The sequence below is a fragment of the Lepidochelys kempii genome, chromosome 1 (genome assembly GCF_965140265.1).
Source record: "Lepidochelys kempii isolate rLepKem1 chromosome 1, rLepKem1.hap2, whole genome shotgun sequence".
In the NCBI taxonomy this organism is placed as follows: Eukaryota; Metazoa; Chordata; order Testudines; family Cheloniidae; genus Lepidochelys; species Lepidochelys kempii.
The window spans coordinates 282050352-282070443 of record NC_133256.1 but is presented as its reverse complement, the minus strand read 5'-3'; the positions used below and the strand labels follow the sequence as shown (position 1 = coordinate 282070443).

Genomic DNA, 20092 nt, shown 5'->3' with positions numbered 1-20092 from the left:
AGTGTCACCTACCTGTTAGCTTAATTGATATGAGCACTCTTTCCTCTTAACGTTCATTCTTCTACCCCCTGCTGTTCCTTTCTCCATTGCTGCATTCTCTTTCTTGATTTTCCTCCATCAACATTAGAATCAGACATGAAGATTACACGATCATCTCCCAACCATCTCCTCTGAGTTCCTAGTTTAAAGCTCTTTTAATCATTTGTGCCAACCTCCAACCCAGATGTCTATTTCCCTCCCTACTCAGGTGGAGTCTGTCCCATGACAACAGTCCTCTGTCCCTGAATACTTCCCAGTGGTCAAACACTCCAAAACCCACCTTATAGCACCACTGCCTGAGCCATCTGTTGATCATCATACCTTTGAGATCTGGATGCACTGGGCTTGGGGGGTGGAGAAGGAGTGCTGTTCCTAGGTGCAGGGGCAACGGGACTCAGCAGGGGATCCCGGTGAAGATGGTTGGAGCTCAGCAGGGAGGTCTGGGTGTGGGGGCTCAGTGGGGAGGTTCGGGTGCTGGGGTAGTGGGGCTTGATAGGGTGGGGATCGAGGCGCAGCAGGTCGGGGATCAGTGGGGTGGAGGGGGCTCAGAGGGGTCCAGGTGTATGGCAGTAGGGATTGTCAGAGTGAGAGTTTGATGGGCCTGCTTAACAGGGGAGCCCCAGCTGCTGCCGAGGGGATACTGCATGCCAGACTCTTGCTTCTCCCCACAATTCCCCTATCCCCTTTCTTCTCTATCCCCCTCCCCTCACTCCCACGTTCCCCTCCCCCTGCTCTATTCCACCCCTTCCTTCCTCACTGCCTCTTCCCCAACCCCCGCTTACCCAGCCCCACCGCAGGCACTCACTGTTGCACAGAAAACAGGAAAGCTCCCAGCACACACAAAGGGAGCACAAATACCACTCGGACTCAGGAGGCGGTGTTCAGCTGCAGAGGCAGCAGAGCGGAAAGCAGCCTCCTTCAGCTGGATAGCTGTGTGCTTGCAGAAATGAGGGCAGGCAGTGGCATAGAACCCTGTGTGTCTCCCCTGTGCCTCACTCTGTTTGGAGGGGGCAATCCCCCCCAAAAAACTGCAGCCATGGTCACCCCACCTCCCTCCTCCAGCGTGGCTTCCCTTTGCTTCCCTGCCATTTTCTGCAGGGAAGCCCAGGAATTCTACAGGAGAGCCATTTTTAGTGGGCATGCAGAATCTCCCAGGCAGTATACTTCCTTCAGTTTGCATGTGAAACTCCAGAAAAAGACCTGTAAATTACTCTACGATTTCTATATTTAAAATAATCACTATGAGTTATATCTATTCCTCTTAGTTTTAATTAGAGTATGAAAACAAATATTGTATTAAGAAACCCTGATGCTTTAGTGAAGCACCATGTGTAATTTCAGTGTATTATATACAGATAGTACAGATATATTTTCTATAGGAAAAATGAACAGAAATATATGTGTAAACATTCTCTGTGAAAGCCTGCCACCCACTGAAGTCAACTGCAGAACTCCCATTGACTTCAGTGGGGCAGGATTTCACCTCTAAAGCATATAGCAGTGACAGAATATTTTAAAAGTGCATACGTTATGTGCAACAATTCTTTAATTTTGAACATTTTATATAAGCATATTTAATTCATATCTATTACGCCTCCTTAATTCAGTCTCTTCTGGTTCCAGTATCTCTCTATTTATTATTTCTTGAACTTCTATCACCTTTGGCTCAATCAGCTGACTAAGTGTGAATTCATCATCACACAGTTCATACTCTTCCTTTCTGTAACAACCATCAGTATCTTCAAGCACATCTTCAATACTATGATCTTCTTTGTCATCTGCTTTTTCCTGAGTGTGTCTGCCAAACGACTGAATGAGATCTTCAAGTTTCTCATTACACGTGTGATTAACATCTTAGTTTACAAAACAAGAAAATGGAGATTTAAGATTAGTGATAGAGTTTTCAGTTTCAGAAGTCATTCTTAGACGTTTCAGTTTGAATTCCTCCAAAAAATCTGACTAATGCATTAGAGACCTATTGAGGCTGAGAACTCATGATGCAGTCAGACAATTCCAGTCTCACTAATAAAGCAGCAGAGGACTTCTGGCTCTAAATGCAGCAGTGTATCCTGGTAGGATTGAACTGTGTTCCCACCTCTAAAGATCCAACATCTCAATTTGTAACTAGGTACCCCACAGGTAAGAAGTGAGCTGCTACTTTTATAGACTACAACAAGTGGCAAAAAATAAGATTTTAAAATACTGTCTGATAATATTCACCAGTATGGAAAGTAAGAACCATATTGCATCCAAGATGTATGAACTGAACATTCAATTATTTACAACTTAAGTAAGCTAAACACTGATTTTACTGTAATAAGGATCTACAACAGGGGTCTCAAACACGCAGTCCGCAGAGCTATTAGCTGTGGCCCGCCAAGTTCTCTGTATCCCCTCCCAGTTATTTCCTGCAGCTACCAAGCTCCCCTCCCCCGCCGCCTCTCCAATGCGCCTCATCCCTGCTCCTCTACCTACCTCCAGGCTCTTCCAGCCGCCAAACAAAGTGCTGTTTGGCAGCACTTAGCGGTTTCCAGGAGGGGCGGCGGGAGCGGGGAGCTGTGTGCTCAGGAGAGGAGGCGGATAAGAGGCGGGGCAGGGATTTGGGGAAGGGGTAGCGGGCAGTGTCAGTGATGCGGCCCACAGGTCAATGTATTAGTCTTCATGTGGCCCTCCTCGTAATTTGAGTTTAAGATCCCTGATCTACAACATTGACTGAAAACTAGAAGTACCTTTTAGTTTCATTTCTGATTTATCCAATCCACTTTCCTTCATCAGCTGTCTAATGGACTGGAGCTGTGTCATTATTTCATCTTTCTGTTCACAAGCCAAAGCATTAACACTGAAATGAAGAAAGACACAAGAAGCTGAAGGTTCACCTGAGCTACAACTGGAAATGAATACTTGTCAAAATTGCATTGAAAATATTATTCTGACTCCAGAATAGATCGAACTATTTTTTCCAGGTGAATTACTACTACCATGGTTGGAGTGACTAAACAGTTTGAAAACTTGTTGGCAACCATCATTACATTTCCTCTGAAGATTGAGGGAGAAAAAAGCAAAACTGAAATATAGCTACTGGCTGATTTCATTACTGAATTTTTATGATGGGTGTTCCAGATTAAGTGCCCAATGAAACATGAAATTAACGATGAAAGCTATTCTAGACAACTTGTCTAAAGACCTCAGAAGGGGAACATTACAGCTTCGATAAGAGTGTTTTATCAAGATGTTTTGTTTTGAAGAGATTGCCGTTAGAGTATTAGCCAATTGCAAGTTTGTCATTTAATTTTCTGGATTTAATAAGTTTCAACACATGCAGTACCTGTTAAATTTAATAATGTATTGAAAGTTAAGTTCAAGAACAGCACTGAGGTAATACATTTGCTTTAATTGAATAATGTAGTTCTCATGAAAGATGTCAAATCAACACCCAGTACTCAGTTCACATGCAGATAGGGACTCTTGATTGCTGATGTACAACACTCCCAATTAGTGTGCCTCAACCCTACTTCAGGGGAGGTACTTTTCTAGAGGTATAGGGAATAACTAACATGAGCTACTTATTTTCTACTGAAACTACCAATGGATCAGAAATTATGATAATTCCCTATGATATACATTCATAGCCACCTAAACCAAATAAGTTAAGTTAATAAAGGCCAAATATGGTTGCTATCAAATGGTAGTTACTTTTGGTCACTACCCATGATCTGGAAGGGGAAGAAACTCCATATTATGTTAAGTCATGAGCCATCCAATCCCCAGCAAAGAATTTCAAATGCTATTTAGGTTTACTTTGTATTTAGAAGAGATTTCACTAAACTATACTTACTTCTCCTTCCTCAGAATCAGTATTAAGTTTCAATTAAGATCAGTTTTTCTACAACTGGGCTTTCCATAATTTTGAAGACAATCTTTAATAAAAATCATTTAAGAAACCAGGAATTTTACTTAGTACTTAAGATAATATTGTTTCTAAAGAACTGAAGCAAAATTGGTGAACGTGTTTTATATGGATGTTTTGAATGTGGCAAGACATGAAAATACCACTTTGCAGTATTATCATCCCATTACTATGCAGCTTACATCTGTATGTCAAAAAGGGAGCTGTCTGTAGGAATGCCTGTTTAAATCTGAAGAGTTGGCTACTGTCTGTACAGCATTATACAAATGCTACATTACAAACAAGGTTTCTCAGTACCTCATAAATAAGATAATCTTGATGTTTGTAACTCCCTAAAAAAGTTAGAAGTCAATTAGTATAACTTTATTTAAGGCATAACCTGTATTCCTTATCCTGGAATTACTCACCAGTTTGACAGTGGGTCTAACTGAGTCAATAAAGAATTTAAAATTTTCTCTGTCTGTGCTAGATGCTGCTCCAGTTCCAAAAGCTGATGTTCTAAAAGAAAAGAGTGTATTAGACATGTGTTCGCACTGCAAAATGGCAGCAAAGAAATAAAAACCAATTATATTTCTGGTTGGGTATATATCAAAGAAATAAAGTAACCCCGTCTCTGTAAAACTTTGGAGTGACTGTGTGTAAAAGTTGCTCAGCTCTTGGCACTATCTTACTAAAAAAAGGAGGAACTGAGTTCAGAAAAAGTAACTCCAGTTATCAGACAAATGCGGGAAAAAATTGACGAATGAAAAAGAAAAACTATACACACAATTATTTTTCTAAGCATGATGGGGAGGACACCCTAATAAGTTATAGGGATTTGAAGGATGTAAACACCAGCAAAGGCACAGGAGTTGGTTAGGGTAGTAAATAAAAAGCAATGTAACTAGGAGCAATAAAGGGGAAATCATGACTACAAAGGCAAAACATCCTGAGAGTAAATATTAAGCTCTCTTGCAGGTTCCCCAAAGGACGTAACAGAAACCACATTACTTGGCATTTAGACTAGGCTCAAAAAGACACTAGAAAGTGTGTTGTGGGAACAATCCTTTATTAATATGCAGTGGTAATGGATTACTCCATTACTCCTTACTACATCTCTTCTATAAAGCTGTTAAACTTTATAGTATAGTTAAAAATCATGACATGCCCAGTCTGACCTACTCTAAAAAATGACATTAGTACACATTGATCTTCTGCTCTAGAGTGCAAGACCCAAGAAAACAGATTGTAATCTACTTAAACTGCCAAACTCCCACTCTCAAAATTACTTTATTGGAGAATATTCAACCAACCATAACGGGTGGGCAAACTATGGCCTGGGGGCCACATCCAGCCCTTCAGATGTTTTAATCTGGCCCTCGAGCTCCCGCTAGGGAGCAGGGTCATGGGCTTGCCCCACTCCGCATGCGTCATGGCTCCCAAAAGCAGCAGCATGTCCCCCCTCCGGCTCCTACGTGACCAATGGGAGCTGCAGGGGTGGTGCCTGCGGACAGGGCAGCGCACAGAGCCGCCTAGCCACTTCTTAATGTGGAAGACAGAGCGGGGTCCCAGCCCAGAGAACTCTCTTGCACCCGCAACCCCATCCCAGAGCCCGCATCCCCAGCCAGAGCTCCCTCCTGTACCCTAAACTCACCATTTCTGGCCCCACCCCAGAGCCTGCACCCCCAGCCGGAGCCCTCACCCTAACCCCCAATTTCGTGAGCAATCATGGCCTGCCACACAATTTCCATACCCAGATGTGGCCCTTGGGCCAAAGAGTTTGCACACCCCTGAACCATAATAATGGCCATCCTGGATCAGACCAATGGTCCATCTAGACCCGTATCCTGTCTTCCAACAGTGGCCAATGTCAGGTGCTTCAGAGGGAATGAACAAAATGGGGCAATTATCAAGTGATTCATCCCCTGACGTCCACTCCCAGCATCTCATAGTCAGAGGCCAGGGACACCCCCTAGAGCACAGGATTGCATCCCTGACCATCTTGGCTAATACCCACTGATGGGTATTATAATAGTATTATAATATCCTCCATGAACTTATTGATCTCATTTTTGAACTGAGTTATACTTTTGGCCTTCACAACATCCCCTGGCAATGAGTTGCACAGGTTGGCTGTGCACTGCGTGAAGAAGTACTTCCATTTGTTTGTTTTAAACCTACTGCCTATTAATTTCATTGGGTTACCCCCTGGTTCTAGTGTTATGTGAAGGAGTAAATACCACTTATTTACTTTCTCCACACCAGTCACAATCATATTCCCCCTTCATCATCATCATCTCCTCTTTTCAAAACTGAGGAGTCACAGTCTTATTAAACTCTCCTCATATGGAAGCTGTTCTATACCCCTAATCATTTTTGTTGCCCTTCTCTGTACTTTTTCCAATTCTAATAGATCTTTGAGATGGGGTGACCAGAACGAGACATAGTATTCAAGGTATGGGCATACCATGGATTTATATAATGGCATCTAATTTACTATCTTATCTTCTATCCTTTTCCTAATTATTCCTAACGTTCGGTTCACTTTTTGGAATGCGACTGTGCATTGAGTGGACGTTTTCACAGAACTATCCATAATGACTCCAAGATCTCTTAAGTGGTAATAGCGAATTTAGATCCCATTGTCTTGTATGTACAATTGGGATTAGGTTTTCCAGTGTGCATTACTTTGCATTTATCAACCAAGAATGTCCTGTTACAGCAAGTTATTCTAAATGTATATTGTGTCCTCATTGCCAAAAAGAACAAGCCAACCAATAAACAAAAGTCATGCCCTTAGCATTTTGAAACCAAAGGCTCACAAATAGCTCCTTTACCTGAAAAATGAAAAAAAGAATTCTATAAATGTAGAAACAGACAAATTGCTAAGGATGGACAGACAAGAACAGCACAAGCATGTAGAGACAAAAATCAGAACGCCTAAGACAAAAATGTGTTACGTCTAGCAAGAAACAAAAGGCAATATGAAGAGGTTCTAGAAATACATTAGGAGGAAGAGAAAGTACTGGACCACAGCTTAGCTGGAGAAGGAGAACTAAGAACACATGACATCAAGAAGGCTGAGGTGTTTAATGCCTGTTTTGCTTAAGTCTTCCATAAAAAGGTTAACACAATATTAACAATAAGAGGGAAGGAACAAGTTAGAGAATATTTAGATAAATTAGATGCATTCAAGATGGCAGGGCCTGACAAAGTTTACCCTAAGGAACTGAAGGAATTAGACATAGCAATCTCAGAATCATTGGGAATTATCTTCAAAAATTCACGGAGGACGGGTACGGTCCCAGAAGCCTGGAAAACAGCAAACATAGTACATATCTTTAAAAAGGCGAACAAAGGACTCAGCTAATTAGAGACCAGTCAGCCTAACTTTGATACTTGTAAAAATACTGGAACAAGTTATTAAAACAATCAATCAGTTTGTAAGTGCCTACAGGATAATAGGGTTTCATGTAATAGTCCACATGGATTCATCAAAAATAAATCCTGACAGGCTCCTTCTTCGATAGGGTTACTGGCCCACTGGCTGGGGTGGAAGTAGCATGTGTGATAGATCTTGATGTTAGTAAAGCTTTTGACACAGTCCCACATGACAGTCTATTAAGCAAACTAGGGAAATGTAGTCTAGAAGAAGTTACTATAGGGTGGATGCACAGCTGGTTGAAAGACCATTCTCAAATAGTAGTTAACAACAGTTCACTTGGAATGAAGTGGAGAATATGCTCGTAAAGTCTAAGGAGGACATCAAGCTGGGAGGGGTTTCAAACACTTTGAAGGACAGGATTAGAATTAAAAACAAAACTGAAGAACTGGTCTGGAATCAACAAGATGAAATTCAATAAAGACAAAAGCAAAGTACTGCACTTTGGAAGGAAAAAAATCAAATGTGTGAACACAAATTGGGAAATAACTTGCTAGGCAGTAGTATTGCAGAAAAGGATGAGGGTGTTATAGTGGATCATAAATTGAAAATGAGCCAACAATGTGAATCAGTTTCAAGAAACTCAAATGTCATTCTGGGACGTATTAAGAAGGGTTGTATGCAACACAGGAGGTAATTGTCCCACTCTAGTTAGCAATGGTAGGCCTCAGCTAAAGTTGTGTGTCCAATTTTGGGCACCACACTTTAAGAAATATGTGGACAAGCTAGAGAGTCCTGGGGAAAGCAACAAAAAGGATAAGAAGTTTAGAAAACCTGAACTATCAGGAAAGGTAAAACAATGGGACATATTTAGTCTTGAGAAAAGAAAGCTGAGGGAGGACTTCAGTCTTCAAATATGTTAAGGGCTGTTATAAAGAAAGACGACAGTGATGAATTGTTCTCCATGTACACTCAAGGCAGGACAAGAAGTCAATTGTTTAATCTGCAGCAACGGAGATTTAGGGTGGATATTAAGAAAAACACTCACTAAAACAATAGGTAAGCTCTGGACTAGGCTTCCAAAGAAGGTTGCGAAATCCCTACCATTGGAGGCTTTTAGGAACAGGTTGGACAAACACCTGTCAGGTATGATCTTGGTATGCTTGGTGCTGCCTCAGCACAGTGGGTGGGCTAGAAAGCTGCTCCGAGTCCCTTCCAGACCCACATTTCTCTGACTGTAAGTATGCCACTACTGAGCACTGCTCTATGCCTATCACATACCCAAGCACCTAATTTTAAATTAACAGTCTTGCTAATGTTCTTCAAAGCATTTTAATAAACTAAGGGATTGGGTTTTGTTCTGCAACATATCAATGAATGCATATGGTTTTATTTTAGAAGGAAAACTATGCATTTTGCAATTATGCAGGTTCTGAACTGATGCCTTGCCTGTTTCTTTTGCCTTATCTTCTGTATTTTTCTGTTTCTTGGAAGAACTTCCTTCTTGAGATTTCATCTAAAAAAAAGTGAAGTTACACTTAACCCAACATAATAGCTTAATATATGTTTTAGAAGATAGAAACCTTATTTAAGCATCTAAATCTATTAAAAGTCTCAGCTACTGTTTACTTTGTGATATTTTCATTCACCCTTGATCCCCCCACTCCTCAAATGCAGCAAAGCTCTCACTGAAACTATCCAAAGCTTTTTGCTAAAGGGACATTTTAACATTTGTGAAATAATATCCATAAAACGTTTGTCCAAATCACTCTAGTTTTGCTAGTGTAGTAGGTGTCCTGTTGCTTTCAGCAGATGCATTATATGAAACAAAATAATTTTATTTGTTTCAGATTATCTCACCAGAAGTACTCACTTCAGAATCAGGCAATTTATTTCAGAAGCTGCCAGAAAACAAGCCAAGGATAACAAAGATGCGTGTATAAAACTACGTTCAAGATCTTACATATGTTCATCGATCCAAAATATTTTGACTTCTACCTCAAATATGTCATTGTAAGCACATAGAAAAAAAACACTGATTTACACTGCTACCTTAAACTAGGTGCCACATTTTTGTCAAAATGGTTTACAGAATTTCTCAAGTCACTGTATGAACAATGCATGAAAATTGCTATACGGCTATTCAATTGTGCAAATACACAAATTGGTCTCAAATTTATTAAGGGGAATTTGTTTTAGCAGACACATTAACACCTTCAATTTACATTTAACCACAAAAATCTTCAGAAATTTAACCTCCTAGACCATATAATTATGCAAGACAATTAAGACTCCATTTCTGATCAATGTATGCTAACTGCCTCAACAACAGTAGGTTAATAAATCTCCAAGTATGTGAAGACTATAAACACCAAGAATGCTGAGGAATGCCAGCATACAGGGTGGTAGGGAGAAATCTCAATGGGAATGATACCTTTATTTAAAAAAAAAAAAAAAAAAAAGTTATGCTGAATGTCAGGAAAATTTTCTTGATAAGGTCTTTCGGGCCCTGGAATTCTCCCCCAAGAAAAGTGGTGGAAGCCCTATCTATATCTAGGGCTTCCGCTATTTTTCTTGGGAAAAATTCCAGGGCCTGAAAGATCTTATCAAGGAAAACAAAAATATATATATAATATAATATCTGGGGCATTTAAAAGGCAAAGGGGGGAGGTTTTGCTTTTAATACTGGATAAGCAACCTCTAGCAATGACCTTTTCTCTCCAACCATACAGTTAAGCCTCTTGTAGCACAGGCCCTCATCCTGAATCTCAATTACCACTACCTTTTCTTCTCCAGCTTTGAGAAATGCAGTCTGCCCTGCTTATATCGCTGCAAAAATAGTTTTCATGGCTCACCACTTTGAGTAGGTCAGCCCCCTTTGCATTCCTCCTTCTCCTCACAGCAAACACGCTACTCATCTTTTCTTTTAAGGCCCTCCGTGATACTTCTGCAGGAATTCTATGCCAAAAAATTCTGCATATTTTGTCAAAATAACACAATATAATCATGCTTATGTCAATTATTTTGGTAATACAGCAAGTATGTCTGTAATAATTGCTGGAAAGGAGCCTGGGAGTGAACCTGGAGGGTTGTTGGGTGTGGGTGGGAGAGTATGGAACAGGGTGTTTGTTTGTTTGTTTTGAGGGGGGTGGATTGTTAGGCAGTTCGGAAGCATCCCCCACACTGACCCTAGCCTCTCACCCTCACTCAGCCACCCTCCCATGCCCCCTGGGGTCCTACAACACCTCCCTCACTCAGCCACCCACCCATACGCCCTGCCTGCCCCATCACCCTGCACCCCCATGTCCCCTGGGGTTCCCCTCATCACCCTGCACCTCCAGTCCTAGTCAGCCCCTAGCTCAATGCTGTCACCCCAGTAGCTCCTGTGCCCCCACCCCAGTCTGTCCCCCACACCCTTCTGAACCCCAGTCTATGTGACCCCCAGCAGCCCTGTGTGCCCTGCTCTGTCCATCCCTCCATATCCTGAGTCTCCTCACCTGGCCCTGTTGGCAGGGCACTGTGAGGAATGCAGTCTCTCCCCTCCTCCCCATCTGCAGCTGGCTGCTCCAGCCTGAGTCAGCTGCCCTCTGTTCTGGCATCACAGCAGCCCCTGGTGGGTAAAATGTGTAACCACAGCACCTCTCCAGCAGAATTCTATTTTCTGCAGAGAAAAAAAAAAAAAAATCTGTGAGGGACATGAATTCTCCACATGTGCAGTGGCACAGAATTCCCCAGAAGTACCTTCGAGGCCTGTCCTCCATTATCTCCTATGCACATGAAGATGTCAACTTCAGCAGCATCCGCTTTGATAATGACACCAACCTTTGTAAATTTAACAAATGTGTTACAAACAAGCACCTTCACGCTCTCTCCCATATTGCTTCTCATGCATGGGAGGAGGTTCCCGATAAACACCCACAAGGCCAACTGATCAGCCTCCTTAAAACTCTCTTCTCTCACGATGTCCATAAAAGAAACTTACACCAGCTGCTGACTGCTGTTAAACGTGACAACTACTTTTCATGCTGACCAGTTTTGACTTATTACCTTATGCTCCTTGTTTGTTGTACTCACCTGTAGTCTCTGGTCTCATTTAGACTGTAATCACTTCAGAAAAGCGACTGTCATTTTATTATGTGTTTGTATAGTGCCCAGAATGGTTTTCTCCAGTTCTAGGACTAGAGATCTTAGTAGCTACCACAATGCAAATAAATATCAGGTCCTCACTACACTAGAAAACTGGATTACCACCTCTCTTTTGGCACTAAAAATACATATGGTGTTCTATTTTTTAAACAAAATTCCCCATTGTTGCTGCATAACTGATGGGAGGAAAAAAGTCTAGACTTTTCTTACCGCTAAAGATTTCAGGGCGTGTCTATACAGTGCTCCTAGCATGCTCTAGAAGGTACCTAGTGACATGAATTAGGTACCTTTAGACCCTGCTGGCATGTTCTAAGACAAGGCAGATAGATTTACTCCTGAGAGAATTTTACAGAAAAAAAATTAAAAATTCTACCTATTTTGTCTGTCAGACCACCACCACCACACCATTTTCAATTATTTGCTGAAAAGTATTTTGAAATAAATTACCTAAATAACTGAAAATGGTGTGGTTCATAGAATCATAGAATATCAGGGTTGGAAGAGACCTCAGGAGGTCATCTAGTCCAACCCCCTGCTGAAAGCAGGACCAATCCCCAATTTTTGCCCCAGATCCCTAAATGGCCCCCTCAGGGATTGAACTCACAACCCTGGGTTTAGCAGGTCAAAGCTCAAACCACTGAGCTATCCTCCATTGTGTTACTGTGTTATTTTGACAAATAAAATAGGCAGCATTTTGCAGAAATTAAAGTTTTTAGGCACAGAATTTTTAATTTTAGGTTCAGCATTCCCTCAAGAGTACCAGGGTTCTGTGTGCTACAATTTAGATGCAGGCAGCTCTGTGGGAAATCCAGGTGCAAGGGGGATCTGTATGCACAGGGACTCGTTGTGGGGTTCTGGGTGCAGGGGAGTCTAGGTGAAGATGGTTAGGGCTCAGTGCTGGGGGGTCCGGATGCTGGGGCAGTGGTTGAGGTTTGAGGGGGTGGAGGGCTCTGGATGCAGGGAAGTCTGAGGGTGGGGGGCTCCTGATGCAAGGGGTGAGGCTTGGCAGGGTGGGAATTCCGGAGGGGGCAGGGGAGCTGGGACTGGTCCAGATGCACAAAGGTTGGGTAGACAGGGGGAACAGCTCCCCATACAGTGACCCCTTTCCTCGCGGAGGAGGAACAGTGGGGCTAAGAAATGGGGGGATGGGTCACTGTACGGGGAGCTGCTCCCCGTCTGACCAACCCCCATGCATCTAGACTCACCCCACATACCCAAACCCCTCACTGAGCCTCACTCTCCCACATGCAGAACTCCCAAACACTGAGCCTCACCCTCTGCACCCACACCCCTCCGCCATTCAGAGCTTCCTGCAGCTTGGGGGAGGTTTCTGGGGGGTTGATCTGACCCAACCCTACTTGCTCCATGTGGGGGAGGGGGAACTTCATCTCCATGTCGTCCTCCTCCCCCATCCCCTGCCCAGCTGGGACTAATGTCCTTGTGCAGCCAGGGCACCTCCAGACACCTCCAGCCCCTTTCCCTCCAGCAGTGAGACTTACCTATCCCCCAGCTGCTCCAGGTGCCTGGACAAATGCATCTGCACTGCCAGGACGTGAGCACTGGTACAGCTTCTCTTTGCTTCACCACAGAAACCATTTTTCTGCAGGGAAGCAAAGAGAATCTGCAGGGGGACACATTTCTATGTGGGAAGAGAGAGAGAGAGAGAGAGTTTGAGCTGCTGCTTAGATTATGAATAGTACTATTATATGAGGCTGTATCTCCAAAGTCTTGCCCAAGACCCAGAGAGGGAAGTTAGGATCTTAGATTTTAAATGTAAAAGACAAGAGGAAAAATGAAGAGTTAGAAAGTCTCCATACACACAAAAAAAAAGCAGTAAACAGCACAGTTTTTACTTTGCAGCTCACCTTTGAAACGACACTGGGCAAAAACCAAAATAGGAGTATTTTGAAGAACAATCTGCATGGACACAGGGGAGGAACAAATGACCTGTTAGGTCTTCACAATCTCTCACTTCTATGGTTAAGATATTTATATTTAATATTTACCTTTAGGAATTTGTATGCTGCAAACACCCCCACACCAATAGCATACAAGGGCATGAGAGTAAAAGCTAAGTCTTTGCCACTTCCTCTAGTTCTCTCACTCTTCCTGTCCTTTTCCCTTACATGCCTCATCTGCTGAAAGCTTTGGTATGCTTTACTTTCAGAACCTCCTGAATTCAGATGAGACTGATGAACTCTCTCAGAGGCACCTGCAAAATGAAATATTTTAAAAGAAAAAGTTTAGCCTTGTAGTTAATTTCAAAATGAGACTGTTCTGAGATTTTCCTCCTTGTAGATTCACCATTTCTTTAATATTGTGTCAACTGAAAGCTATTATAAAACAACCACATACAAGACTACACTAGACCACCCTTTCACATATGCACAGTAAAGGTTATCTTTAAAAAATTCTCAAAGTAAAACACTCTTTCTTCAAAGCTACTAAATTAAACACAGTACAAGATACTAGGCGATTTCTTTCTTACCAATGGAAATAATTTGGCAAAGTAATTGCAAACTGCAGTTAAGTTAGATATAACCAGTAATACACTGACATTAAAATGAAAATGCAAATAGCAATCTGGCATTGAACTTAAACCTACTGGAACTGATTTTTATTATTAGGATCAAACTTTCACTAATTTTTCCCATAAAAAGAGCTTTGATTTCAGTATTATCTATCTTTAGAAACAGAAATTTAATGTCTCCCTGTCTAAGCAAGAGATATTCACTGAAATAACCAGATCAACATATGTAAAATACAGGTTTTAGCTCTAGGTTCAGTGTCATTGTGAATGCTCTTACGCACGTGTAGGAGTGTCATATCTCAGTACAGTTAAATATATAGTATTACACATATGCAGTACACATTTTCCAAACACTTAACTCTATTTCTAAAAAGGCTTTCCATGTGTCTTATTAAGATGTCCTATTGACAACTGAATCAACAAGGAGTCTGAAGTTTCAAAATTAGCGTCTTTGAAATGTGAATTGAGGAGAGCAAGAATTGTATTGAAGCATGAAAAGTCTGCCTCCCACATACCAATATGATCTAGAAAATGGAAAATGAAATTTTAGCAACCTTTATATGGCTAACCAATATATACCCTTAAGATGAAAAGAAGCATGAAGTTTCAGACTACAGTGTAATTCTTCCCCCAGAAATAAGTAACAAATGCATTCTTAGCTCAAGTGGCACCTCCCAGTCACAACTTCTAATATCCTTCAGAACACCAACACAGCTGAGGATTTCTAGTGAGAGTAACGAAGAACATAATTATAGACAGTTCTCATGTGAATCATAGTAAGCTTACTACTTCTGCCAATAGTTGCTAGCCTATGGCCATATTTTGCTGCCTATTGAACAATGTGCCTTAAAGTTTCCAGAGATGTGAGCCTTGTTTCATTTAACACCACTTCACAAGAAGGTGATACTGTACTTGAAAAAAAACACTCCCTGGTATTATCTTACATCAAGATAGCCGTGTCCAGTGAATGTACAACAAGTGGGATTCAAGCCTTAAACAAAAATAGACATTGCAATTTTGTCACAGTCAAAGGAGAAAGATTACTAAAATAGATTCCTCTAGGTGGAGGAGTGGTTTTGATAAAAAAAAAAAATTGTAAGTCAAGAAGTGAAAACATGAACTTAGATGCAGGGAGACTAAATCATGATATTTTGTAAATCTAGAATACAATGTCTAATGTGAGAATAATTCTTAGGGGTTTTAGAATTATCTTAAAATGCCAAAGCCCTCACCAAAAAACATTCAGACCTCTAATGATGAATTGGCAGTATAGTTGAGATTAATATCAGCTCTTCAGTGGAGCGGTTCTCAACAACCCTTCAAGTTCTGTCATATTTAATCAGTTTGCAGCATCTGAAATTTGAGCAAGTTTTACATATCCAATTGTTGTTCCTTGGAACATGAAGTAGAGCCGGGTACCCATATTAAGATATCACATGAGCTACTCCAACTAATGCAGACAGAACTCAAGACAGCACAAACAGCTACCTCAATCAAGTTCATGGATATCCTGACAAAGCTAAAGAGTTTAAAATGACATTGGCAGGTAGCAAACAACGTTTGAATAAAACAGTTAAGTCATTAGGCCATTTTGTATTAACTCAAACCCAGGTAGATTTTGGGTTTAAGGTTCTTATCAAACCTTTGGCATAGCTCTGATTAAGGGATTGGTACTCAAAATTAGAAAGCCTGCTTTTTATAGCGCCGCAGTATTTTTAATATAGTGTCCAAAAGTCACTAGATTCTTTCCTAACATATGAATGACAAAAATTTACAGTCTTAACAAACCAAAAAGGGTAAGGTGACATGGAAGAAATAGCATGCAATAATTATTTTTAAGATATATATTTTCCTTCACCTCGTTATTTTGCCCATTAATAGTTAGTCTTTACTTTCTGTTGCTTTAACTTGTGCTCAGTCATAGCCATTTGTACCTATTTCCAGTTTTGTTCGTTTTCAAAACATTTAAGTTACTTTAATCTCTTATTTCCTTTTTTTTTTTTTAAAGCCATTTATGTAAACATTTCTACACGCTTAAACTTTGTTTAAATCAATCATCTTGTGTAGTCCTCATGACGAAGGCTACGATTTAGTCATGGGTATTTTTAGTAAAAGTCATGAACAGGTCATAGGCAATAAACAAAAATTCATGGCCAGTGACCTTTCTAAGGCTTTTACTAAAAATATCCACGACTAAATGGGTGGGGGCCGGGGGAGGGGGGAGACGCTGATGCGGGGGGGGCCGGCTGCTGCTGCTCAGGGGGAACACCACTTCAGCAGCGGCCAGTGCACCGAGCTGCGGGGCTGCCTGAGCAGCTGGGTGCAGAGCTGGTCCAGCAACTGCTGGTGTGGCTGTCCCCAGAGCCACTGAGCAGCTGGTCCCGGAGTCAGCTGCCTGAGCCACCCTGGGGTCAGCCACACTGGCCGCTGCAGAAGTCACAGAACCTGTGACTTCTGCAACCTTTGAGAAAACACATGGACAAGTTAAAGCACTTTCTTCGGTCTTCTTTCTTTTGCATAAATAACCAATGGGAAAACAGGCAGCATGATTTACTGACCAAACATCCAAGATGTGCAAGGGTCTTACCTAACGTATGAGTCAGAGTCTGGATATCTTCTGAATTGGCACAGGGAACTGAATATGTGGGAACTGCACAGCCAGCTAAAGAGTTTATTTTACTGTGTTACCATACCAAAACACTGGCTCCAGTAGGTAATGCACAGAAATGTGGGCCAAATGCTGGCCTCCAGTCAAACAGGATGAATTGATTTAACTCATTGATTTTGATCATGATTTAAATCAGCAAGCAGGAAATTTTTATTTAAATAAAGAATTTTAATCTCATTTTGCATTTGCACTTTTTAGTCCTTCTAATGAAAAGTTGAATCTCATTGGTTGGTAAATATATTGATTTTTAATTAAATATAGTCTTTACTCTAAGTTTGGTGGTACTTTTTGCTAATAAGGAGGAAATGCTATATCTATTTAATTATATAGCTTAAGACATTTATTCAGATTCTTATTTTTATTATGTTAAAAATGGCCTCTGGCATCTTATTTACTAAATGATTAATATGTTGCGTGTGATGTTTTTCCAGCTGCATGTAGATGGAAAATTAGAATTAAAGATAACTTGAAAATGGCGGGGTTTTGTGTTTTTTGTTAAATACAACCCATCTTAAATTCACTGCATAGGCAAGAAAAAAAGTTTATCAAGATATATTTTATATTTAAAACTAACTTATTTATTAAATAAAAGGAAGTATTAGCTATAGTTCCAATTGTTTCTGGTCTTCATGTACTTCAAGATTTTAAAACTAGTACATCGCATCCCAATTTTATTCATAGATTGGAAGAGAAAAACAAGCTTTCCCGCTTTTTCAGCTGCCAATCAGTATCTCAGTTTTGAACGGATTAGTCAGTGAAATGAAATACATGAATAAACTGAAATGGAGTGTGTTCTCTACACCTGAAGAGACTACTGCTATCAAAAGGTAGTTTAGCGCTCCAGCAAACTCTGATTCCAGGTGCTTAGCCAGTGACTTTCAACATTTCAGCAACATGACTCTTTAAATTTTACCAGCAAATATGTGCTGCTTGAATATTTAATTTAATTTAAATGGTTTTAAATAGATTATAATAAATTCAGGTCTTAACATAGGTTGTCAATCTCAAATTAATTTTGAATAGTTTTTTTTTAAATGTAATTTAAATTTTAAAAATCCATTTTTTAAAGTATTGATTTTTATCCACCCTGCAGCCGAGAACTCATCTTCAGTAATCGGCATGGAACATACTCAGATGTAGAAGGGATCTCTTGTAGTTCAGTGCAAACCCCTGTGACAGTGCCCCCCATAAGGCTTTATGGAAATACGCTTATGCATATATATGACATAACTGGAATATATTCTATGCTACATACGCCATGTAACATGTCTATATAAAGGTTATGATCTACTGCATCTATTAATCCTACTTGGGGGGCAAACAGCTGTGCATATCTCTCTATCAATGTTCTAGAGGGCAAACAATTTATGAGTTTACCCTGTATAAGATTTATTCAGGGTTTGGGCCCCACTGGGAGTTGGGCGTCTGAGTGTCAAGGACAGGAACACTTCTGTAAACTGCTTTCAGTTAAGCCTACAGCTGTTAGGGGACATGGTTCAGACCTGGGTCTGGGTTTGCAGCAGGCTAGCGGGTCTGGCTCAAACCAGGCAGGGCACTGAAGTCCTAAACTGACAGGGCAGGAAAGCAGGAGCAGAAGTAGTCTTGTTATTTCTTCTGGTTTATAACTGCCTTCAATTTATCAAATCCTAAGGCTGTCTCAAGAAGTTAAATTGATCTAATTAATTACAAATATTAAAATGGAGCACTTGCCTTTAGATATATAGGGTCAAATCCTTGGCTGGCATAAATTAGCACAGTTCCATACCAATTTAGACCAGACAAGGATTTGGATTTAGTGAACAGCTCCAATCTCAGCACAGATGAAGATTATTAGTTTTAAACAAACATCACCCCCAATGCCTGTTTGCAGAAGTAAATACTAGCATATTATCCACCAATCAACATTATTTGATTTCCTTATTGAGATTGTAACACTCAGCTTTTTCACACTTCCCTGCATCCTGTTTTTACCATTTATTTGGAATAAAAATAAGACTAAGACCACCAGTTGGTTACAAGCAATACCTCGTTAGCCTAATAAAATGTGTGCTTTTGAGAACAGAGCATCATCTACACTTTTAGGAGAGGGGGAAATGCTCCCAGTTACCTCCTCTCTATTAAATGAAACAAAGTGTGTCTTAGCAATGTCTCTATCTTGTGATTCCTTTATAATCACTTCATTCTGTTGACTGCAAATAGTTATGTTTATTTTATGCACCAGAACACTGGGGGAGTGTAGGAAGTTAGATAGTTTGACTTATTCAGAGTTGATTGTCACAAAACTCTTTTCAAGCTAGCCTCCGATGTGTAACTCTAAACATGAAAACACAAAGCAATTCCAACTATTGGCCACATATAAGTGTTTACAGAGAGGGAGGCAAAGGCCAAAGCCTGGTCTACACTATAGGGTTGCCTTGACACAAGCGGTCTTACATCACCTAGCTGTGGAAGTCTTCACTTACATTTGACTTCAGCTGACATAAGTGCCTCACTACACCAATTTAGTCACATCACCTCCCCAAGCAGCCTAGAATCAGGGTCAATGTAATTAGGTCAGCATCCGTGTAAACACGGAGTTGCTTACATCAACTACTAGATGCTTTCGGGAGCCACCCCACAATGCCCCACACTGGCGATAAAATTGGTAGAAGGGCTCCTGGTGGTGTCGAGGACCCACACCGCCAACACAAGGAGCCAAGCCTGCACAAGAACACAGGAGCGATCTGTGGCTGTATGCCAACATAAGATAGGTCGACATAATTGTGTTGGGTAGACACGGCCTAAAAAGGCTGTGGCTTCACCCCATTCCACAAACCCTCCTGACTGGAGACCAGGGTCACAGATTGCGCCATCTCTCACACCCCCAAGCTAACCCCCCGCGGGGGGAGGGGAATAGCATAAGAGAAATCGCTGCCTGTTACCCTTTCTCCCACCACCTCTCCTCCAGCTAGGGGGACAAGGGGGGGTTCAGCCTGTTACCCAAAGCCGGCCCACCGGCCTAAGGAGGACGCTTAACAACAAGTGGCGCCGCCAGTCTCCGCTGCTGCCGGGACACAAGGGAGGCTCGGGCGGCGGCTCCTCCGGAGACAAGTCGCAGCGCCCGGCGGGAGGGGGCGGTCTGTACCTGTGGGGGGCGGATAGGGACCGTAGCGACCGGGGCCAGCCTTGCCCCCCCGCAAGGCTCTGCCTGCTCCTCCTCCGCCCCCGAACAGCCTGGGCACCGCCACGAAGAGGCAGAGCAGCAGCACGACAGAGACCATGCCCTGCTGCAGCGCAGAGCCCGCCATGGCTGAGCCGCGCGCGCGCGCCCACACGCCCGCTGCGACGCCCTGGCCCGCTGTCGCTTCAGGAGGAAGGAGTCGGACCTGCCGAGGAGCTGCCAGGGAGCCCGGGATGAGAGGCGGCCCCAGCCCTGCTGCGGCTCCTCCTCCCCTGTCGGTA

General features: G+C 41.8%; 1 protein-coding gene across 1 annotated transcript; it reads right to left on the bottom strand.

The window, feature by feature from the left end:
• Window positions 1–1285: 1285 nt before the first annotated feature.
• On the bottom strand, window positions 1286–20030 carry CCDC107 (coiled-coil domain containing 107). The gene is made up of 8 exons (XM_073327735.1): window positions 19776–20030; window positions 13460–13665; window positions 13319–13370; window positions 10805–10968; window positions 8757–8823; window positions 4354–4444; window positions 2769–2878; window positions 1286–1892 (listed from the first exon to the last, which is right to left on the bottom strand). The coding sequence occupies exons 1-8, from the start codon at window positions 19936–19938 to the stop codon at window positions 1600–1602; spliced, it is 1146 nt and encodes a 381-aa protein (XP_073183836.1). The 5' UTR covers window positions 19939–20030; the 3' UTR covers window positions 1286–1599.
• Between the last annotated feature and the right edge of the window lie 62 nt (window positions 20031–20092).